The sequence below is a fragment of the Meleagris gallopavo genome, chromosome 13, assembly GCF_000146605.3.
Source record: "Meleagris gallopavo isolate NT-WF06-2002-E0010 breed Aviagen turkey brand Nicholas breeding stock chromosome 13, Turkey_5.1, whole genome shotgun sequence".
Taxonomy (NCBI): Eukaryota; Metazoa; Chordata; class Aves; order Galliformes; family Phasianidae; genus Meleagris; species Meleagris gallopavo.
The window spans coordinates 7,898,640-7,922,780 of record NC_015023.2 but is presented as its reverse complement, the minus strand read 5'-3'; the positions used below and the strand labels follow the sequence as shown (position 1 = coordinate 7,922,780).

At 35.7% G+C, this 24,141-nt stretch overlaps 1 protein-coding gene across 2 annotated transcripts in view; it reads left to right on the top strand.

Annotated features, from left to right (window-relative positions):
• Positions 1-23,609, top strand: part of LOC100547381 (chromodomain-helicase-DNA-binding protein 9) — a 30,158-nt gene extending 6,549 nt beyond the window's left edge. For both annotated transcript variants that reach the window (XM_010717800.3, XM_010717802.3), the window contains exons 3-22: positions 3,153-3,264; positions 6,299-6,445; positions 7,100-7,168; positions 7,255-7,310; positions 8,513-8,630; positions 9,091-9,177; positions 10,577-10,714; positions 12,386-12,507; positions 13,383-13,626; positions 14,709-14,885; positions 15,726-15,869; positions 16,301-16,556; positions 17,317-17,527; positions 18,752-18,947; positions 19,442-19,609; positions 20,178-20,357; positions 21,098-21,208; positions 21,935-22,131; positions 22,735-22,934; positions 23,430-23,609. In XM_010717800.3, coding sequence (XP_010716102.1) covers positions 3,153-3,264; positions 6,299-6,445; positions 7,100-7,168; positions 7,255-7,310; positions 8,513-8,630; positions 9,091-9,177; positions 10,577-10,714; positions 12,386-12,507; positions 13,383-13,626; positions 14,709-14,885; positions 15,726-15,869; positions 16,301-16,556; positions 17,317-17,527; positions 18,752-18,947; positions 19,442-19,609; positions 20,178-20,357; positions 21,098-21,208; positions 21,935-22,131; positions 22,735-22,934; positions 23,430-23,593 — 3,097 coding nt within the window. In that variant the 3' untranslated portion in view covers positions 23,594-23,609. The remainder of the gene's footprint in view (positions 1-3,152; positions 3,265-6,298; positions 6,446-7,099; positions 7,169-7,254; positions 7,311-8,512; positions 8,631-9,090; positions 9,178-10,576; positions 10,715-12,385; positions 12,508-13,382; positions 13,627-14,708; positions 14,886-15,725; positions 15,870-16,300; positions 16,557-17,316; positions 17,528-18,751; positions 18,948-19,441; positions 19,610-20,177; positions 20,358-21,097; positions 21,209-21,934; positions 22,132-22,734; positions 22,935-23,429) is intronic.
• Positions 23,610-24,141: the final 532 nt, after the last annotated feature.

Here is a 24,141-nt window from a genome sequence, read left to right as displayed (position 1 = left end):
AGAGATCTCGTTGGATCTTTTTATTCCGTTCGATAGTAACCCTGTTTTTTCATGCCTTCAAAGGGCACAAATGTAAAATTTTGTCATCCTCCTGGGATGTTTGCACATACTGAGCCATGACTCCTTGTCATAGTTTCCTCTGTTCCCAAACTCAAGTTTTGATGCATCACTTGTGTTTAAGTGATGTATTCTTAAGTCTGCTAATTACTGCAAAATATTTGAATGCACAATACTATGGTCTTGTCAGGAAAATAACTAAACATTTTTTTTTCTTGCATTACGATTTCCATTCTGTATGAGCTTGAAATGGCTGCTTGTTCCAAGTAAGACTAGATGAGTGCTTAAAAAAAATCTGTCTGCAATCCAAAAGTTATTAATTAGAGATATATTTGGAGGAGGAGACAGTGGGTAACATTGGGTGTTAGTATTATTTATTAAACATATGCTGAAATGATGAGAGCAGCTGTTTTTATACTACCAGTACATCTCCCATTTGAAGAAGATACGCAATCTTATCAAGGAGATATCTGCTTTGTATTTTGCCAATAGAATTTTTAGCAAAGGTTTTAGTGATAAAAAACACTAATGCTGTAGTTCTTTACTAGTAATTAAATAAAATGCTTTGACTACAGGTTAAAGTACTTGAAAGGTGGCTTTTCACATACGAATATCCAGTTATTTACTGTTTCTCTGTTTTAAGAATTAAAAATGATGCATTAATGGTATGCTTTGAAAGTCAGCAATATCCTGCTGTTTCTTACATGCCTAATATGTTTGCTGTTTTCTTTCTTTTCTAATACCTCTTCACGTTCAGTGTTTTGAAGGCTTCTTCATAATTTTAAAGCTCTTAAAAGTGCTGACAACTTTGCAGTGGCGTTGTTCCCCTATCAGAAGGAAGGGGAATGAACCAGGTTCTAACTGGCTGTTAGTTTTGTAAGGAAGAAGTTGCAGCGTGCAGAGATCTGCTCCTCAAATGGTGGTACTTTGAGTCGTGGTTTTGTAGACATAGAACACTTCAGGAGTTATGTGCTAAGGATGAAAAGTAGCCACTCCTGAGGTGGCTTCTTTCTGGTCTCTTCCACTGTTGTAAGTTTCTCATCATTTTTATTTTACTTTGTTGATAAAGAAGAAGGAAAAAAAAAAGTGTTGAATTAATCTACCTTGCCTAATCATTTTATTTCTCTATTACATAATACGACACTTTAAAAACGCAAGTGAAAGTGAAATTGGAATGGAGTCCAGTGATATGATTTATTCTGAGTCTGCAGTGTGCTGTTTCCTTTTCACAGAAACAGAAAGAGAGTTGCTGTTCAGAACAGTTTGTTTCAGCTTGGCAGAAGGGATGGTAGCCAAGTATCTTTATCCTTTCCTGCAGAGATTTACAAACTGGCAAAGCAACTTGCTCTCAGTACAAAAAAAAAAAAATAAATCTCAGAATTGATCCAGTTTTCAGGCTTCCAAAAACCATTGTTTTCACGTAGCACATTTTCTAATAAGTTTTTGGCCAAAATATGGGCAGATTGCATTTTTACTAATAGAAATGCATGACTTTAGCACCATGCTGTCATTCAGCAACTTCTGATATCGAAGAGCGTTGTGGTTCTGGGCTCTGGATCAGAAGGAATCGAATCTATGCATGTATTCCTCTTCTTGGCATCATACCCACAGAAAAGAAGAAGCATTCAGAGCAGTGACGTGCAGGGAAGATATTAAGAAAATATCAGGAAGATGCACTTGAAGATAAGTACTGGGGGTAGGAAGGGGAAGATGAAGAGAGAGAGACAGATGAAGAGGTGAACACACAGGGACCAGAAGTTAGCTTTGAACAAGCAGCTCTGGAAACAAACAGACCTATCATCATACTTATCGCACATTCATCATGTGTTTGCCACTGAAGTTCAGTTCATACTGAGTCAAAAAAGATGGAAGTAGATAATGTTGTTTTTTTTTAACTGTTCCACTGAATGTAACCTAATGGCTAACAACTGAAAACATTGTGAAAACATTCGTTTTTATGAAGGTCTGTAATCTTTTAGGTCTGCCATGTTATCTTATCTATCCCTAATGTTTTGGTAACTTCATTTTGTTTGTGGACTCCTAGTTTGATTGTCATAAACATCTGATAATTCTCCTAGCTAGACTCTGCCAAAGAGGAACAAATGAGGAAAGTGTTTCAGCCACCACCTTCTCTTTGATGGCTTTCCAGGTGGACAATATTTGGTACTGTTTTGGGATCAAATACATAAGTAATCTGTATAAAAGTGTCTTGTGCTTAACTGGTTCTGTAAAATGGCAGAGACCATTTGTGTGTTGTATCAGTTCTCTTATTTCTGTTACACAGAAGTGATAATTAGATGCCACGTAAAATATATTTTTAAAGAGCAGTGGTTGGCACATCTTCAGTATGAAAAAGGAAATATTTCAACTCTTGTTAGATAAAACAGATTACTTTGTCATAATTTCTAGCGTAAACTTTCAATCTGTATTGAGAAATCATCAGTGCTTGTTCATTAGAATTGAACTGATTTCTTCAGTACAGTGTTCTTAGAGAGAAGTCTGTGTTTTGAATACAGCTTATTGTGGTGTTTTTTAAGACAAACAGATTGGCACAATTTCCTCTTATCTGTTCACTGACAGACTTATACATACAAGCTACACGTGTCAGGCAGCTTTGAATCATTTTAGATCGTTGTCCAGGTAATTTTTAAAATATAGATGAGAAGAAATTTTACAATGAGAAGCTATTTGAAGCAAGTTATTTCCTGTCATCATCTGCAGATGATAATTATACTAATTTTATCTGTATAGTTTCTTATTTCAGTCTAAATTCTAGATTTTACATCTCAAATATTTGTTTAAAGATTTATAGTTTTTGATACAGAGAAGTTTGAGATGAAGCTAATTGCTTACCTATAGAGAAACTCACTAATAGGAGTATAAAACACATACTGTCAAGTTGTACCATTCTGTTCTGTAAAGTGTTTTGCAAAGTGTTTTATGACGTGTTTTGCATTCTTAAGGGTGTGGGGCTTCTTGATTTCTATAGTAACAAGAATTGAGGGTATTGCTTATGGATTTGGCATTGTTGTTAAGCTCGAAGTAAACTGGTATATAGCAGTCAATTAGATGATTTTATTTTTTTCCCCTAACAGGAAGCTAATCATCACGCTGGGTAAGAAACAGAAAAGAAAAAATGAATCTTCAGATGAATTGTCTGATGCTAAGCAGACTCCGCAGAAGTCATTGAAAGATGAAGATTCACAAGTAAGTGATCAGAATTGTTCCCTCTTAAATTTGTATTTGTCTACAGGTTTTCTTTTTCCCATCTCTCCAGTGAATTATTTCTTTTCATACAGTGGCAGTTGGCTGCCTCTTTCTGTCACTCATGTCTGTCTCTTATAGATGACAATCCTTATGTTACCATTTCAGCATGCCAGTAGGCTCTAGTTGAATCTATGAGGACTGTTCCGAAAGTAATGCAGCCTATTTTATGATGTTGGCCCACAACATCAGAGGCAAGTGTTGGTGGTATGGCAGTAGAGGTTCAACCTTCCCATCAATATCCTGTTACATTTTGTTGCCTTGTGACAGAGGGGCAGTCTGAGAAAATGATGTCTGACATGGAAGTATTTATGCAGCAAAGATGTCACTGAATTCCTCTATATGGAAAAAATGGCACTCATGACATTCATTGACACTTGCTGAATGTTTATGGAGACCAAACAGTGGATGTGAGCACACTGGGGTGGTGGGTGGTGTGTTTCAGCAGTGGTGACAGTGATGTGAAATACAAGCTGCGCTCTGGATGGGAATGGAAACCTGTCACACCACAAAGTGAAGAGTGTCACAATCAGCTCATCTGAACAGATCACCTGATGGTGGTGCTTGTGTGGAAAAATAGTGTTTTGTAGGTGGGAATTTACTCTATCAACTAGTGTTATTGTGCTCTTTGCATCTGTTGTAGTTTCCATGGAAAAAATAGAGGAGGCATTAATTTCAGAGCAACCAATGTAGAACGCAGCTGAAGGAAGTGCAGGATTGAGAGTTAAAGTGGTAGTCATTCTGTTCCAGAATCTCTCCCTTTTAACTGTATTCACTGTTTTAATAGATAGCCCTGGTATAATCATTTGCAAAATTCATGCACAAGGAAGTATGAACTATGTAAGTGATTGTATCTTATTCATATGCATATTAGTAACAGAACTGTAACTCTCTTCCTTTGGGCAGATTCCATTAAAATGTAAGATTTCATTCTGAAAATGTGCAGGTTTTTATTCTGTGGCAGTTTCATTGAAGGAGATGTAATCAATATTTATAATAAATTGTTGAGTAAAAATTAATTGTATGATCTGATGATAATGTCAGAAAATAATCATCACGTGCAGAGCTGACCTTTAGTATTTTGCAGATGATAATGATGGGGGGAAAAAGGGATCAGAAGCCATTTACAGGAACGGCTTTCTATTAATTTAGGTGATAAAGTGCCTTAGGTAAATGTTACCTGGAAGGGAGCATGGAATGCTTTATTCCTCAGGGTGTTTGTCTTAGTGTGGATGGCCTGTTTAGTTAGATGTAAAAGGAAGTAAAAAGTGGTTTGATGTTCTGAAGAACTATAGGTTAACAATTAAAATCCTGTCATCGCATAAATATAAACTTGTGGGTCAACAGCTGTAATTCAGAAGACTGGAGATCTTTCCTTTTTGGTTATTGATTTGGGTTTTCTGCTATTTAATTTTAGTATTAAATAATTCTTGCATGAAGGGAAAAGAGTGGTGATATTGAGTGGTATCGTGGAAAGAGAAGAATTGTGCTGCTGAATGCCACGTAACACTGCTCTGTCTAACTGCAGAGGAGTTGGGGAGAAGCATAACAAGAAGAACATCCATTACTTTCCTTCATTTCTGCTCTAATTCATTCTCTGTTTAATTTTTCAACGTGGTCATAATTTTCTTTTCCTATTGCAAGTAGCTTTCTATTTCTAAACCCATGGGAGCAGTAATTTTAGGTTATTCTCCCTTCTTCATTTGGTATGCTTAGTTTCGCAGTAAGTGTATTCTTTAAGTATGCTGATTTATTTTGTGCATCAGATGTTTATATTTATTTACTTGTGACCATATTTCTCAGTTCAGGGAAGTAATACAGCATTTCTCAAACAAGAGAGATTATATATTAACATTGGAGAGCGTACGTTTGCTGATGTTTTATTAATCATTTCATACATCAAATAAAGACATACTGAGAGCCTGAAAATGCTTTTTAACACCTCAGTAGGTTTTGAAAACTTCAACAACTACTTAATGAATAAAACTTGAATGTAGCTCTTCAACCTTTTGTTCCTAATTCCTACCTCATTTTGCGTAGGTCCTATTGAGTAGCATTTTTTAATAAGAATGTTCCTATCATTGTTTTAAACTGTAACGTGACAATTTATGCCTGAAGTTCCTTTTTGCGTTAAATTCCCCCACCACACCTCCCTCCCCTCAACCTCCACACACACACACTTTTTATTGATGAATAGTTATTTTAGCTGCTTTATTGGTGAAAGCTGATTGCTTCACTGTCCTAGCATCTCCAGAAGAGTGATCTGATGCTCATTCTTTGATGGATGCTGTGTTGTGCATGCTTTACTACTTCTCTACCTTACCAAAACACTTCAGAAGTTGTCATTGAAGTATAGCAAGGCCTTTACCATCAACCAGCCAGACCAAGGGTTGAACTTAACAGCCAGGAAGAAAGTTCTGGTTCTGCAATCATGTTGTTACTTAATATCTGCTCTGCAGAAGCCAGTATAATGACACGGATGTTGGGTTTTGGTCTGTTCACAACTTTTTCTTCTTCAACTGACTACTGCACTGTACTGAAATCACCAATGGCTTTTCCTAAATAAATAAAAAAAATACTTTGCTGTGTAGCTCACTATAATGAAATTAATTAAAAGAAACTTGTTTACTTCGCTGATTTTATTTTGGTGAAGATCAGTTCTCTAAAGCTATTGAAATACTGATGCTGTCTCATTGAAGATCTGCTATATATTCTCATGTTCTGTGATTCCTTTTGAACTCTAAAAATAGAAGTATCAAACATTCCTACGAAAAACATTAGGGAAAAAGGGAAAAAGTAAAGTTTAATAGTTTGAAAATAATATTTAGTGGCTATTTATCTGTGATTCACATGCTTCATTTGTTCCATCAAATGTTGACCTTTGATTTTTGGTTTAACTTAAGTATTCTGAAATTTGCAATCCATGGTTAGAGGAAATATTTGGTAAAGCTTCTTGGCTTACTTCTACTCCATGCAGAAGAGAAGATCAAATCGTCAAGTTAAAAGGAAAAAGTATGCTGAAGAAGGAGAAGGAAAACAATCGGAAGAAGAAGCGAAAGCTTCTGCAAAAATCAAAAAGAATTCTGCTCCTTTACCTGCTGAGCAGCCTTTACAATTATTTGTGGTGAGTAAAATCTGCTTTGGTGTTCAGTATAAATCTACTCTTGACACATGCTGCACTGTTTTCATTTTACTTATGTGTTTAACATGTCTGCCAGAGTTGTTGCTTCTCCATCTTTGTGTAATGAAGGTCAGAGCGTGTTTACTGCATCAGAATAATTTAACAACGTAAAAACAATTAAGTCTGTTTTTGGAAAGCATTGGAATCACCACTGCTTGTGAAGGAAATTTATATGACAAGTGTGTATGGAGTCTGATGCTCTTTTACCTGTACTTTTGCATATAGTTCTCTCTATAAATCTATAAAGCCTTCATTTTAAGGTTAAACATCTGGAAGATTTTGGTTTAGTACGGGAATCTATTTTGCAGCCTGAACAGTAATAATCAAATATCAGTTGAATGAAAAAGACAATTGTATTCGGGTACTTTTTTTTCCTTAAAGCAGACGTGTGTATGTTCAAGGAAGAGTAGGCATATTCACTGTGTTTAAAATTTCTCTACTGGCATGATAGACTGCTACCTTTGAAAGTTGAAGTAACCTGTATTGTTGATCTTTTAACAAGCCACTCTTGTTGATGAAGCTTTTAAGCCTGATATGGTTGAAGAAAGAGCATTTACTGCTATTTGTAATGATGGCATTGTTTTCCTATGTTTATAGGAGAATCCAAGCGAGGAAGATGCAGCAATTGTAGACAAAATTTTATCTTCTAGGATAATAAAGAAAGAAGTAAGTGATTGTCATTGGATGAAATTATGTATTTTAAAATAGGTTTCACTTTGGCATTTTACATTTCCCCTAAATTTCCTTCTTAGGTATCTGCTGGGATGACAGTAGAAACAGAAGAGTTTTTTGTAAAATACAAGAACTAGTAAGTATTACCACATTGTTCAGTTGAAGCTGTCGACTGAAGTGTGGACCATATTCATACACCAAAGTTTTGTGCTACTCAAGGATGATTTATGACCAGTTTTTGTCATTTTTCAGATTTCTCTTTGCAAACTTAAAATTGCTAAAAATCTTTGTTATGTTATGAATAATAATTGGCAAGTTAACGCTGTTCTGAAACCTTCTTTGACCAGTAAACTGCCAGCTGTGGTTTCCAAAAGAGTTTTTTGAGAATGTTTATTTATTAAATTCAGCAGGGGCTACGTTGCCTGAGGCTAAGTTTAATTTCATGAATTTAAATGAGCTGTTTTTAGATTTACAGTGTCGAGCGTTTAGGAGAGGCTGGCGTAGGTGTCACTTTCTGTTTTGAAAAGAAAAAGACTCTTCTAGTTATAGAAATGAATTTACATCAGAAGCAGGAGATAAGGAATGAAGAAATGGCTTTTTCCATATTTTGTTTTTCCCCATTTCATACCTGTCTTCTGTCCAGCTCCTAAATCTGACTTCAGAAAGATTCACTTGAGGTACAGTTAGTTGATAAAACTGCCATTGAAAATGGTGCTCATTCTTCTTTCTTCCTTGACCCATCTTCTTCATGTCTCTCCTCTTAAAGGATCTGATTGCATTCTCCTTTCTGATGTGAGCTCTGCTGCTGCTGCTGCTTATGCCACTCACTGATTCTTTAGATTAGTTTAGCTCTGCTGTAGTAGAAGACTACCCTTGAAGAGATGCTCACGTTAAGTATGTGAAAAAGCTAGGTCCAGTTAAGTACTTCAACCCCTGAAGGATATTCTTAATTCTTCTTTTGTTGTTGCTTGCATCTGTGGATTTACGGATATTTTCTATAAAATGTCAGAATTTGAACTTAAGCTCACTTTTAAATGTGCTTGCTTTTCCTCTCAGGCCACTTGAAAGAAATCTGTGAGTCCAGAGAGTTCTATGGATGCTAGACAAAAAAAAAAATACTGCCTTAACTAGATGCATGTTTGGAAGATAATAGATAATACAGTTATTTGGAAGAATAAATCTTTAATTATTGCAGTGAATTCTGTCTTAAATGATAAAATATTTTCTCGTTGGAGTGAAATTTTGGTTTATAAACTGAATTATTTTAACTGTATGTTAAAAATAGATAGTAAGCCATGGCTTACATTAATATATTAATGTTAATCTCTGTAATTTCAGCTCTTATCTCCACTGTGAGTGGGCCACAGAACAGCAGCTTTTAAAGGATAAAAGAATCCAGCAGAAAATAAAACGGTTCAAACTAAGGCAAGCACAAAGAGCTCACTTTTTTGCAGATGTGAGTATGAAATACTCAAAAGTTATGATGAATATTTGTTATTAAAATGCAACAGCTGAATGCTGAGGAAAATTTAGCCATTAAGACTGGGTTTGCATTGCAGTTGGGGGTTGTTTGTTTAACATAATTGTAAGAGCAGGCCTTCTGGAGTCACTGACCTAACCTGGCTTGTATGGCTTGGTAAATATAGGATTATTGGGATAACTACTTTCATGTGATAATGAGGGAAAGATTATTTTTGTGTGGCTAGGTTCTCCAGTATATAAACTTCCCAAGACAAAACTTGATGGCTAAGTAAATTCGTTTAGGGAGGGGTTGTGGTTTGCAAAGCATCAGTAGTTTCCAATTATCAAATTTATTCATTCTTGATCAGATTTTATCTGTGATGAGACCAAGTTCCAGCATATGCCAGCTTTTTTTTTTTTTCCCTTTCAACTTATATATTATTCTTACATCATAGATGGAAGAAGAACCTTTTAATCCTGACTATGTCGAAGTAGATCGGGTATTAGAAGTCTCTCTTTGTGAAGATAAAGACACTGGTGAGGTAAGTGTATCTTAAAGCATGTCAAGATGATGTACCTGACTGGTAATAGTATTTCTAGCAGATTTCAGAGTTAACATATTCATGATTTCATCATGATTTTAATCCTCAATAGTATTTTCATTGATCCACATCAGTCTTGCCATTACCTTGCATTACCATGTTTTTTTTGAAATCGCAGCTCAACAGCTTTTCTTTTTTACTAATATGTAAAAGTAGAAGATGCTTGCGTGGTTACTGATGCAAAGGTGAGTTGTGGTAATTACCATGTGAGTTGAGACAAAAGACTGATCCTGTCTGTCAAGTAGTGACAAGGAGTCACTATGGAAAAGGCACAAGAAGGCAAGCAATAAATATCTCCAATGGTGGTTCCTTCTTCCTTTCTCACTCTACCCTCAGGCTTTTGACAATCAGCAGTTGAGAAGCTGCCAGTGGGCTCCTCCTTCAGTATTCAACTAAGCTCTTTCTGCACCCAATATGTGTTGTCTGCTCCAAAAGTAATGCCTCATATTTTATAGTTTTGGCCCAAGATGTCTAAAATGGATGTTGATGGTGTGGCAGTAGTTGCTGAACCTTCCCATCAGTAGTCCATTAAATTTTGTTGCCATGTGACACATGGCAGCAGAGGGGCAGTCTGACCAGACGGTGTCAGGTGAAGCAAAAGTGTGTCATTGAATTCCAGTGCAGAAAAAATGGCACCCACTGACATTAATTGATGCTTAACGTTTATGGGGACCAAACAGTGGATGCACCCCAGCACTGTGGGGTAATGGGTGGTGTGTTTTGGCAGTGGTGATAGCAACATGAAAGCCAATCACATTGCAGACAGGTGTGCAGTTTTACAATCTCAGCATATAGTCAGTCTCTTGTTCATTGCTTGCAAAAATGCAGAGCTAATAGTGGTGACTGTGTTGAAAAATAGTGAGTTGTAGCTGAGAACTTACTCTGTCAGTGTTGCTGTGCTCTTTGTATCTGTAGTTTTCATGGAAACAGGTAGGAGGCATTACATTTGGACCAACCTCACAAGAAAGTGAGATTAAAAAAATGGCTGAAGTAGCCTGATTTGAGAATGAAGGATATGTTCTAGGCAACACATCTATTAAATTCTTTTGGGGTTTTTTTGGTCATTTCCACAATTATCAGAAACATAGCAATTCATCTTCCCTAAGACTGACACTTACGTGTGGGTAAGCAGGATTAAAAAGTATTCCAGAGTTGTACAAGAAGTAAAAAAAAATATATATGAGAAGCCAAGGATAAGTACACAGATTACTCAGAAAGTATTAGAAATGTATTTTTCTTTCCAGGTATATCCTATAAGTTAGCTGCTCATGTAGTAAGATATATTAACAATCTGTATATTAAATTGAAAGCTGATAACATTCAGAATTTTCTTCTGCAGCCTGTTGTTTACTATTTAGTAAAATGGTGTTCGTTGCCATATGAAGACAGTACGTGGGAGCTGAAAGAAGATGTAGATCAAGCAAAAATAGAAGAATTTGAACAATTGCAAGCTTCCAGGCCTGACTCAAGGAGATTGGTAAAATTATACCTATTTTACTTGTCTGTCTTGGCAAATTAGATTTTATCTTCTCCACTGTAAACTTCTGTGTTAAAATGTAAGACTTACTAACTTTATATGTGAAGGATTTGTGAGCTTACCTAAGTTACCTAAGGATAATATTTTCATCTAAATTGTAACTCTGTTAAAAAGAAAAATAAACATTTGGAGGAAATATGAAGCATTACAACTTTCTAAGCTTTTAACTAAGTGATGAGCAACACACTGAAAACGGCTATTATACGGTCTAAGCACCATTAAGATGAGGAGAAAACAGAATAAAATATATTCATCCTCTTGCAGAAACCCAAGTGAAGTCTTGTGCTTTAGCACTAAAGGAAGTTGACAAGCAGGCCTGTCAAACAGATTCCATAATTACTTCCTGCTTTCATTTTTCTTCTTTTAATAACGAGATAGCTGAAAGGAAGAAAAATACATGTAACAAGGAAATGTGTGTTGTCTTTAAGTTATCAATCTTCTGTCTCAGAGTAGGAGGGGAAAAAAATACTACTTCTATTTAAAGTCCTGTATATGTCACTGTCGTTGCTTACCCTGACTTAAGACACAGGAGTGGTGCACCGCACTTGCTCTAATTATTTTTTTGTAACTGAATTTATGTAACTGAATATGCACAGTATTTTAATTTGTAGGATTTTATTTTAATCTTCTTTTGTCTACAAATAATGACAGGAGTAATGGCTAACCTCTTAAGATTATATTTTTCGTTTTTATGGTATTTATTTAAAACCCTGCTATTTTGGCATTTGAGAAGGCCTTGATAATATACATCTCTGTTACTGTATTTGGCTTGGAGAGAAAAGAATTATTGAAGTGCAACTGTACTACTGATAGCCATGACAGCATCAGCAACAAGTATTTTTTGTTCCAGGCTCCAGCACGTACAAGGGAGTATTTGCTGAGTGCAACCCTGCCAGTGGGAGCGTGGCTCCTCCTGGTGTGGGGATGTGGGCAGATGCTTGCTGGTGGTGGAGAGGAGGAGGCCACAGCAGGGGAAAGCAACCCCTGCTTGGGGAGGGGGTGCCAGAGGATGCTGACACTGGAAGTACAGACACGCAGAATTCAGTTCCAAGTTGCCATCTAAGGCTACATGAGTCAAGAGTAAATGCAAGCTTTCATAAATCATGGGAAATGTAAAAAAGTACAGCTGATCAGAAAAGATCTTACTAAAACCGTTTTGATTGAATCTGTGAATTTGTTCAAGCTGTAATGTAGAGCTACTTGAAGAGAGTGTCTTCTGCAGAATCCTACTTAGTTGCAGTAAAACAATGTCATGGTTTCTTTGTTAGGTTGCCTGCTATAATTTAATTGCCAGTCTGAGTGCCCAAGCTTGGAGCCAGAGAGATTAAGATAACATATTTTGATACTGTTAGTCTACTGTTTCGTGTCCTTAATATTTTTATAGTATAATCTCTAATTTTAAATGTATTAATTTCAGTAGGCAAATACAAAGTTCAATTTTCCACAGACTGACCATTAGTAAGTAATGTCAACGGTGACAGCATCCCAGTTTAAAGGCTAAGAAATTTCCTTCTAAATTTAGGTTGCTAGGCTTGAGAAAAAGTGAGTAGAACTGTTTTGGAGGAAATAAAAAAGCATGTGCTAACTTTCATACTTGTTCTTCTTTTAAAGGACCGACCACCTCCAAACTCATGGAAGAAGATAGAACACTCAAGGGAATATAAAAATGGCAATCAGCTCAGGGAATATCAACTGGAAGGACTTAACTGGCTTCTGTTCAACTGGTACAATAGGTAAACGCATGGATTTTTTGTTAACATAAATGTTTTCACACAGGGAGTGAGTGTTATGAGGAATTAATACTGTTTTAACTAAATTTATCTTTGTTTCTGTGCTTAGAGCTGAAAAGATACAATGGAAAAAAGGAATTGCTCTTCCTTTGAAACTTCGAAAACCATGTTTTTTATCAACAGGAATAAAACAAAAAGAGTCAAATTCACTGAAGATATATTTTCAGTCATAACATCTTACTGCATAGTTGCATGATCAACAAAAAAAATGTTTTGAATTCTCAATCATGCTCTCCTTAGCTCTATGAGCATGTATGCTAACAGAGTGAAGAGCTGGAATATGTGGCTGAGCGTGAGCACCTAGTGGTACTTTACGTAGTTGTCTGATTATATGCCTCAGTTTTGGTTTTGGAAATGCAGGAAAAGTTTGGCACTGATGCTTTGTTTCATCCTGTTTGTGTAAGGGTAGCTGGGATGCTTTGTATTTGTGACTTGTATGGAGACTTTATTGATCTCTAGAAGATTCATTATGATAGGCATGCTTACAGGAAAACTGATTAATTTGAATTTCTTTAAACTGGGGCAGATGTAGTCCCAAAAAATTAACCTCATGATATTTCTCTAGGACAACCTCGTGGTACCTTCTGTTCCAAGGTTTTGCCAGTGCTAAACCTGATAGAAAACTGTGGTTTTGTGCATCAATTTATTCTTTCAGCAAAACCAGTGAACATATGAGCGTCTCTTGCAGTACCTCAATTCTGAGTATTGTTTTGAACTGGTATATTTGAGCTTTGTTTTATAAATTGTCCTTTTGAGTAACAGCTTGAGCACTGTACTTTCTTTGACCTGACTAACAAATAAATGTATTTTACTTTCAGACGAAATTGCATTTTAGCAGATGAAATGGGTCTTGGCAAAACCATTCAGTCAATTACATTCCTCTATGAAATCCTCCTGTCTGGTATAAGAGGGCCTTTTCTGATCATAGCTCCACTTTCCACTATAACAAATTGGGAAAGAGAATTTCGCACGTGGACTGACCTTAACGTTGTAGTGTACCATGGAAGTATGATCAGCAGGCAGATGATTCAGCAATATGAGATGTACTTCAGGGACTCCCAGGTATCGTAACATCACTTACATGCACTGTCTTACCCAAGGCTCATCTCAGGTAGTAGGGTTGAAAAGTACACTTTATGTTAGCTGTACATATCTCTTACAGAAAGCCATTTTACATTCTTATTGTGTTTCTTTAAGCTTTTTTTTCTCTAAAACTTTACCATATTCTTAGTGAGTAAATTTTGTGGAAGTGGTTGTAGCAAGATGTATGATGCTTTGGTATGCTGAGAGGAGTTCTGCAATCAAAGAAGTGATACAGATAACACATGTGGAGATTAATGTGTATGCAGATAGTAGCAGTTGGAGACTGAATGAGAAGTGCAGTAAGAACAAAAATAGAGCTGATTAAACTGTTTCCTTTATATAGCTATTATGTTCATTTTTGAACTGTAAAATAGCCTTGCTTGTGTACAGTCTGCTTTTCTCTTATTACTTCACGTTAACACTGTCTAATCAGATTTCATGGGTTTTTTTTTTTAGTCTTCTTGTGCCTCTTTTATGTATTTTATGTAGGCAAACATTTAAAAAAAAATCATCACGTTTCTATATTACTGGTAAAGCAGAAACTTATTTAGGTAGCTAAAATTAATAAAAGAATGTTTTCTTTTCCCTGTGAATTGCTGTGTACTATCTGTCATATTGAATGCCTTCTGTATTCTTTATCAGACCACTGTAGTAGATGAAGCTAGGTTAGAAGTGTTTGTTTAGCTGTCAACTGATATTTTTTCATACATAACTGTGTGAGTGCTAACTGTCATATTGCTGTCACATTTTGATGGGTTGACTCATTTTTTCTGTCAGCCTTTCAGATTTTTACAGGATTAAAAATGTAATATTATCTGCATGCATCCTCTGAAACTATTAGTAATTCATAAGTGGTTAGAATATACTGTTGGTTAGATAATACTGAATTCCTATTGATGTTGTATAGATACAAGATGTGCACAGTTAATGAATGTGCCTAGGCTGACAAGCTAAGTTATAATATGAAATCTGGTATCCAGCTTAGGGTAAAATGTCAATAAAATCTTTAAATTGACATGATTCAATGTAACATAACAAATTTTGCACTGATGAATCTCTAGGGACGTATTGTTCGAGGTACCTACAGATTCCAAGCCATTATCACAACTTTTGAAATGATTCTTGGTGGCTGTCCAGAGCTAAATGCAATTGAGTGGCGATGTGTTATTATTGATGAAGCGCACAGGCTGAAAAACAGAAACTGCAAACTGTTAGAAGGACTAAAATTAATGAACCTCGTGAGTACTGCTTTTCTTCTGTTGTTTAATTCCACTTGTTTTCTGTGAAAATAATGATGTAGAATATGATAAATCACAAGCTTGTTTACCTGTCAGAAAAGATGTTTTAAGCAGTCTTTCTGTGAAGAGGCAGGATCCTGAAAGTCTCTTCAAATATATGTGTTATTGAGACCTGATGGTTGTGTGGTTTTGATGGGTAAAAAAAAGAATGCTAAGCTTTAACTGTAAGCAGAATCTATTTGTGATGATACTGTTCTAAAGCCTGTTTTGATTACCACGAAGGCTTCCTTTAATATGGTCTACTTAATCCTAAAATAGTGCTACGCAACTCCTGGAATTTGCTAAGGCAGACTTCTTATCTAATCTTGCAGTTTGGGTTTTGCTTGATATTCTGGGAGCTTTACAAAAAGCAACTACTACTGTGAGTCTTAGGATTTTTGGAGCATTACTACAAGGTGCTCCATGACTGGGTTTGGATTGTTCTTTTCTCCAGACTTGTCTTATTTTGATTCACTCATCGCTACGTGTTGTCAGAAGTTGTCTTTGCTTTCTGATATATGTTTAATGTTTATTTTTCTCAGTGTGAAGAGAGGGCGATTATATTTGTGTGGAAATTGCAGGTCAATTTGAAGTTTTCATTTATTCATTATGGCTGAAGGAAGACAAGATTTAAAGAAAAGCTAGTTGAAAATGCTTACTATTCATCTACTACTAATCCATCTATCTCTGTACTTAGTAAAATACAGAGCTGGTAATTTCAGGTTATGACATTCAGACATGATAAAAATTTCTTAGCAAGCATTTGCACACAAGTCATTTAATTTTTGTTTCCTTTTATAGGAACATAAAGTGCTGTTAACTGGTACACCACTGCAGAACACAGTAGAAGAGTTATTTAGTCTTCTTCATTTTCTTGAACCATTGCGTTTTCCTGCTGAATCAACATTCATGCAAGAATTTGGAGACCTTAAAACAGAGGAACAGGTATTGCACATTGAGTATTGCACACATCTTGAGTTTGAGTATTTGAGCATGTGACTTGTAGGAGAAACTGTTGGTTTGTATAGTAACCATTACTGCATAGTTAGAAACTGACATTACTTGGAATAATACTCTGATAAATTTTAAAGCAGAATTTTAGTTGTTTTCACCTTTTTTGGATAGACTTGGTAAATATAGCAAGTCAATAGGGAGAAGAATAAAACCTGAGATTTTCTGGCTTCATAGGCAGTTTGTAGGCATGATGTTTGGAGTGCGTCAAACATTTCTTTAATAATCTGAGGTTAAAAATAAGATGATATCCTACCTGGAAAAGATTTTATGTAGGGATAGAAATAAAAAGCAGTGTAAGTTAAAAAAAATTTTTTGTATTTAACTACAAGTCGTGTGTTCCAAAAAACCTTTGTTTCATTCAGGTTCAGAAATTACAAGCTATCCTGAAACCCATGATGCTCAGGCGATTAAAAGAAGATGTAGAAAAAAAGCTGGCTCCTAAGGAAGAGACTATAATTGAAGTAGAACTAACTAATATTCAGAAGAAATACTATCGAGCAATCTTGGAGAAAAATTTTGCTTTCTTATCTAAAGGAGCTGGGCAAGCAAACGTACCAAATTTGGTTAACACTATGATGGAACTCAGAAAATGTTGTAATCATCCTTATCTCATCAAAGGTAAGTACATGAGAAATCAAAATCTAATTCAGTTTTTAAACGGTTTCTGTACTTTATTTAAACTGCTTAAGAACTATCAGATGAGGTAGAAACATTTTTGACAGACATTAGGCAAAGTGTAAGGCAGTTGTGTGTTTGAGACCTGAAATGTGAACTTTTTTTGTACGGTTTCCCAAGATATTTATAATTGATTATGATATGGAAATGTTATACCTCTTTGAAAGCAGTGTTAAGAACAGCATCTAGAGTGAACTTGTAAAAAAAATTCTTCTTACAGATTATATTGTCTGTGTTTTTGGTGCTTTTCTCACTTTCCTACTTGCTAGAAAATGCATCTGAAGTTCTTAGAAATTTTACTGTGTTTTCAATCAGACTGGGACTTCAGAAAAGGTCTTCAAAATACCACTCAAGACTCATGTCTTATTTCAAATATTTCAGCTGTAAAAAGAACTTTTTAAATGATTTTCTTACCCAACACTGAACAAGTTGGATTTTTCACTTTGCAATTTAGAGATACTCAGTTTTAGATGGTTCTTTTTTCCAGTGTTGTTCTACTTAGTAATGTAAGACTTCAAAAAGCGTAGAAATAGATGTTCTTAGTAGACATCAGATCCATCCAGACCTCTTTTGTCTCCAGCAGTGGCTAACCAGGCTTGTATAGAGGCATTGTTGTGGGTTTTTTAGTAGCTTATTCTTTATACCTATGTGAACAGATTTATGTAGCTTATGCCTGTAGGTACTAAGAGAGACTCTTTGATAGGTGCTGAAGAGAAAATCCTTGGAGAGTTTAAAGAAACTTACAGCCCAACTGCACCAGACTTCCATCTACAAGCAATGATCCAGTCTGCTGGTAAATTGGTTCTTATTGATAAACTTCTTCCAAAAATGAAAGCAGGAGGCCACAAGGTCCTTATCTTCTCTCAAATGGTGCGCTGCCTTGATATTTTGGAGGATTACCTTATACATAAAAGGTAATACTGTGCATACTGTGTAATTTATTGGTCTCAGTAGGCATATTTTTGGATGTTATAGGAAACAACATAGCAAAAGTAGTATTTTTTTGTTAACTGTAGGTAATCTGTGATTCTGTGGTTTTGTTTCATAAAGCTATTTACTTGAACTGAGCTAACATTTGCTATTTTGTATTTTATATTTGTGTTTAATTTACTACTTTTAATAGTAATATTTAACAATCCAGGTGAAATGATTCCCTTTCCTTTACTAATATAACTAGATCTAGACTAGTGTATCATATCTACAAGTACAATCTTCTGAAATCCACAGAAGCTGAAACTTGCTTTATGCTACTATTTGATTAGAAGTGTTAGTGGGCATACTTCGTATGGCAAGGCTTCGTATTTAGCGGAATAAAATGACTGTAGGAGATGGCTGCCTGCCAAATGGCCTGTGGTCCTGTAGATTATCTGCTGTCCCATTTTATGCCCGATTAGCAGAATGAAGCTTTTTGACTAGTTGATATACGTTCAGCCTCCCTTTACAATTTGTGGAAGTACTTACTCCGTTTTTTAAGCAAGACAGAGGCGTTTTATTTGATATCTGAAGTTTTGTTGGAGTCTTCATAATTATCAAAGATAAGAGAAGTGGTATTTTTACCTTGGGCTTCTAATTTTGCCAGTTTTAGTTGAGGAAGTCATAAATTCATTGATGCCTTGATAAAAGGCAGCGAGAGGTACTGTGAAGTTCTTCTTGTTCTATTTCTCCTGCCCTTGACAAAATCCATGTGTGGTTTTGTTGAATGACAGCTCACCAAGTACTTCTCTATAAAGGTTACTCGGTTACCCCATCACGATTAGACAATTTAGTAGATAATACAGAAGTACACTGCCTGCTTCTGTAGGCAGTGATTCAGAAATAGCACATGAAAAACTTCTGAATATACGTGTTGGCCTCCAGTTTGTACTGCAAACTAAATGCCATGGTAATACGTGTCTAAATATGTATTGTCGGATAACTGTTCTGCTGGACAAAGAACTTGTCTTAAATATTTGATGTTAGGGCTTCCTGATGTGTGTTAGTAGTACAAATAGGCAAGCTCCATTCTGACTTCTGATAATAAAAGTTAGCTCATGACTTTTATTCACTGTAGAAATAAATATGCAGGCAGGAGATCTGTTCTACTTTCTCTTTAAATTACAAAAATTTTTGCAATTTTCCACTTGTGTGACAATTTCCAGATACTTATATGAACGAATCGATGGACGAGTACGAGGCAACCTCAGGCAAGCTGCAATTGACCGGTTCAGCAAACCAGATTCCGATCGCTTTGTGTTCCTTCTGTGCACCAGAGCTGGTGGTTTGGGGATTAATTTGACTGCAGCAGATACGTGCATAATTTTTGATTCAGATTGGAATCCTCAAAATGATCTGCAGGTAAATGAGGAGTCAAACTTGGTTGATACGAATTTGATCACTTGAGGTATTCAGTCTTTATTTTGAACCTGCATCATTTTTAAACATTGAAGTTTTCTTAAGGCATGTGTTTAATGTTTGCCTATGAGTGCTTTCTACCTACACAGATGAAACCCAGATGACTTCACCTGATCCTAACTTTCCCTTTTAATCTGATTACTCTTTTACATGCACAGCACAACGATGTCTGAGTTCATAAAGATTTTGTTGACATGAAAACCAAGATAGCACTAGAGTTGGATTCTGCATATACTGAGTAATGCAGTATATAGAAATTATGGTGTACAGTAAAACAGCAAATCAAATTTAGGAGTTTAAGTAAATGGTCACTTGATTTCTTTCTAAGCTTGTACTGTTATTTTTAAGATTGTGCTTGAACAGGATAAACTTCTTGAATCTTATGCTATTCTTAAGTGAGTCTAATTTCTTACTGCTCTTTACCCTTCCTTCATAAGGCTCAAGCCCGTTGTCACAGGATTGGTCAGAACAAAGCAGTGAAGGTCTACAGACTGATAACTCGTAACTCATATGAAAGAGAGATGTTTGACAGAGCAAGTCTGAAGTTGGGACTGGATAAGGCTGTCTTACAGAGTATGAGTGGAAGAGAAAACAGTGTTGGTGGTGTATGTAGACTTATTTTCTAAAAATAAAAAATAAGTATTTTTGTAGTCATGTGGGACCTACTGTAAATCATAGAAGGCATTTTTCTATTGCTTGCATCTCTGCCATCCTTTTTAATGTGACTAAAAATAGTTGATATGACTTATAAGTGTAGTAGCAGTTATTCTGAAAAGTCTTCCCCTATTTCTTGCCTCTTAAGAGATGAGGTAAACAATGACTAAGTTAAAACAATGACAAAAGTTTCCATTTGTATCCCTTTGTCTTCCTGCATTAATAGTGGATCTCCAATAAGATGAAATTTGCATCTAGTATTAAAGGATAGGTTTGAACCCTTCTGTTCATCAAAGTATTGAGTATAGCTACAACCAGAGACAGATGCATGTAAAAATAAGTACATAGCAAAGTATTTCAGCTGTTAACTAGACTTATCTCTTAATGAGTAATAATTTAGATATTTAACTTAGAATTTAAAAGCTGTAGCTAGGTTGCAGAAGCATTGAAATGAAGAAGAAATAAATATCACTTTGAGGGGATTTTCTAGGCTTTTTTACACGTGTTTTATTTATGCAGATCCAACAACTCTCTAAAAAAGAAATAGAAGACTTGCTTCGAAGAGGTGCGTATGGTGCCATTATGGATGAAGAAGATGAGGGCTCCAAATTCTGTGAGGAAGACATCGACCAAATTTTGCAGCGGCGTACCAAAACTATCACAATTGAATCAGAAGGAAGGGGCTCCACATTTGCCAAGGTATGGAAGCAGCAAGTTGGTCTTTGACAGTGTAGTTCTGTATGTGTTAGGAAAAAAAAGGGCAGACAGAAAACAATTTCAAAAATGTATGTAATTCATACATAAAAATGTGTTATTTATAAATATATTTAGGATCTCTTGTATCTTGCTAATCATAGATTAAGTAAAAATCTAAAGAATCAATTAGGAGAATGTGATCATCTCTATCTTTTCATCACAAGAGTTGGAAAGAAACATCTTCTCTTTTTTCCTAAAAGCAGTGTGTTAGTTTTTTAAAGACCTTCTGAAACGTAACATATTCCATGCTCTCAAGCTTTGATTGTTGGTAGTTTAAATAACCATTTGAAATTTCCCTCAAGCGAGTAATTTTGCATGAGATTAAATCCCCAAATGCTGATAAGCCTCTTCAAAAGATTCTACTTTTTTCCATTTGAGTAATTTAGATTCTGACTTAGAAGCAGAATAATCTTACTGCTTAATGTTCTTCTCTCCTGGTGGTACCTAAAAGTTCATTAGATTTTTCTCATTCATTATAGGTCAGAATTGAAAAAATTAAGGGGGAGGAGAACTTTTGAGTTACTTTGCACTGTTAAGTAACTTCTAAAGGCTTAGCAGCAACTCAGGAGATTTTGTAGGAATAAAGTTATGCAGTCTTCCCAACACTGGGGCATTCAAACCCTACAGACTTCTCATGTATGCTCATGTATGCTACTAGTAAGATTTTGTTTTATGTTTTGCAGGCTAGTTTTGTTGCTTCTGGAAACAGGACTGATATTTCTCTAGATGATCCCAACTTCTGGCAGAAATGGGCCAAAAAAGCAGAAATAGATATAGATGCTATCAGTGGCCGAGTAAGTACTGTCATATTGCAGTTTTTTTCAAGAATATCCTTGCTGTTTAATTTTTAGTTAGCAATGCAGAATTTTTGGTGTGCATCTTTTTTAATACTTTGATGTGAATTAGTTTTTGTGGTGGTTAGTTTCTGCATAGGAAATCAGCCACCAATAACTTGAGTAATTTCCTAGCTCCCTGTTGTCCCAAAAGAGTTTGGGCATTTCTGATCTGTTATATTTTTATATACATATATACATATATTTATTTATTTATTTTTAAGTTCTGAAAACAATTAGAAGCATGTAATTATTCTGATTACTTTCTTTCTCTGACTGTGAACCCCATGCTGGAATCTGCAAAATAGCTAAATGAAAAGCATCATGTCAGTTTATGATGCTGGAAGCTGTGACTAATGCTTGAAGACATTGCCATGCAGTCAGTTCCATAAAGGTTTCATTGACCTTTTTTACTGATAGAGGCTAACGTAGTGTAAGTATTCAGCTCAGAGGAGGTATTGAGTATGGTTTGTAAGCAGCATGCTTACATCATGGTTCTAAACTTTTTGTTGTTGTTATCTTAAATACCACAAAATATTATACATGCTATACACAGGTATCTTCAATGATATCTTTGCAAAAGACCTATTAGTAACTTTAGAGGCTGGTCATTTTTAAAGTAAATTCACCTACTTAAGCAAAACTTACCAACTGTTTCTCTAATGAGGTTTGCTTGAAATTTTACAGAACAGCCTGGTTATTGATACCCCACGAATTAGAAAACAAACAAGGCCCTTCAGTGCTACAAAAGATGAACTGGCTGAATTGTCTGAAGTGGAGAGCGAGGGGGAGGATAAGCCCAAACTCCGCAGGCCTTGTGATCGTTCCAATGGATATGGAAGAACGGAGTGCTTTCGGGTGGAGAAAAACTTACTGGTCTATGGGTATGGCATACAGCATTCTTTGTTCTAGGAAACAATAATGATTTTAGAAGGCGTTTATATTTATGGAGTGACTTACGCTGGCGTAGATCTTGGCGGGTTAATAAGTGTGTGTGCTATTCACTTTATATGTAGCCTCCTTGCTGTTTGATGTGATCCTAAGCATTTTAAGATTTACGGCTTTTTGCAAAAGTTCTAAGTCTTGTATTTCAATGAAGTTTGAATAGGAACTGAAAATCTAACCAGTCATTTCTAGCATACTTAAGTCATGTGTTAATTTTGTAAATAAAATCTTAGGTCTTCTCTCACCCCCCCCTCACTCCCCCCAGAAAGATAAATGACTGTGTTGGTCATTATGAGTTCTCATGAGTTTTGTGTCTTAGGAGCCTAAAACTCTGTCTTTTCTTCTAAGCAGGCAAATTTTGTTTAGAGCAATTTTAAACAGTTTGTTGGGGACACTACTTTCATATTTCCACTCAGTAAGTTAAACAGAAGGAAAAAGTGGAATTCCTCTAGGATTTTTAGCTTTCCTTTTCAAAAAATAAGCCTGCAGGCTTTTGTAGTGTGTGAATTTTAAGTGCTGCTGTGTGTTTTTCTTTGGACTAGATGGGGTCGATGGAGAGAGATTTTATCACATGGTCGCTTCAAGAGACAGCTAAATGAACAGGACGTGGAGATAATTTGCCGAGCTCTCTTAGCCTATTGTCTTGTTCACTACAGAGGGGATGAGAAAATAAAAAGTTTTATATGGGATCTGATTACTCCAACAGAAGATGGGCAAACACGAGAGTTGCAGAATCATCTTGGTAAGGTATTTTTTGCAGTTAAATAGCTTCACATACACTTACCTCTGAATATTGCTATAATCAAAGCTAAAAATTCTCCCTGAAAGTGTGCTGCTTGAAATATACAGAACTTAGTCCAGATTTCCATCAATTGATGGAAAAAGAAGTTTCACTTCTTTGCTTTGGTTTTGATGGCAAATCAAAATGCCAAATGGATTGATATATTGTGTGTAAGCTTTCTTTTCATTGCAATTCATAAGAACCTGCTCTTTGTCACTGTAGTTGACAGCAGGTTCTTTCCCCCACTCCTTCTTTGTCTTTGGTTTGTGAAATGTATTTGAGAGATGCTCTAAGAGACAAAACAAAGAAAAAATGCCTCCTATTGAGAAGCTGTGTGGATGGTGTATTTCCTGTGTTGCAGGTCATAGTATTGCGGTAGGATTTAGTAACAGTAACTGTCACAGGGGATCTGTGCCCACCTGTTGCTGTTACTGTATCATGTTTTAAATTATATAGGCCTGTCAGCACCTGTGCCTAGAGGAAGAAAAGGAAAAAAAGTGAAGACCCAGGCCAGCACTTTTGATATACACAAAGCAGAATGGCTTCGAAAGTACAATCCAGAACATCTGTTGCAAGATGAAGGATACAAAAAGCACATAAAACACCACTGCAACAAGTAAGTAGCAGTTGAAGTGTGAATGTTTTTTTGTTCTTTATATGCAGATTTTTTTTTCTTGTTTGTCATTGTCTTCAACTTCAAGATGCTCTTTGTTTTGCTCTGAAGAAACAAGTTTTTATGGTGTTTATTAGATTAGGTGTTCATGTTTAAATAATTTTGTTTTCCTTTACAAAAAAAGTATATATATTTAAATGGAGAGGGTCTAGGCTGCTGAGAATGTGAGCTGGCTTGCTTTACTAGTAACAATGAATGAGCTTATTTTAGATAAAGGAATACTCTATAAGAAAACTTGTCATACTCTACTTGCAAACTTCATGCAGCTGTAGTCAAGAACTGAGATAAAACAAGGAGAAGCCACATTAATTAAATTTCTAAGTGAGGAGGAATGAAAAGGAATATAAAAGATGTTTATTGTCAACTCACTGAAATATTTCTAAGGGAATCTTCTGAATAGGAAAAGGGAAATATTTGGTTGTTCTTAACAGTATTTTATGAAGCAGGTGAGGGGTGTTCTGCAGGCTCTGGATGAAAGTTGTGTTTTTTTTTTTT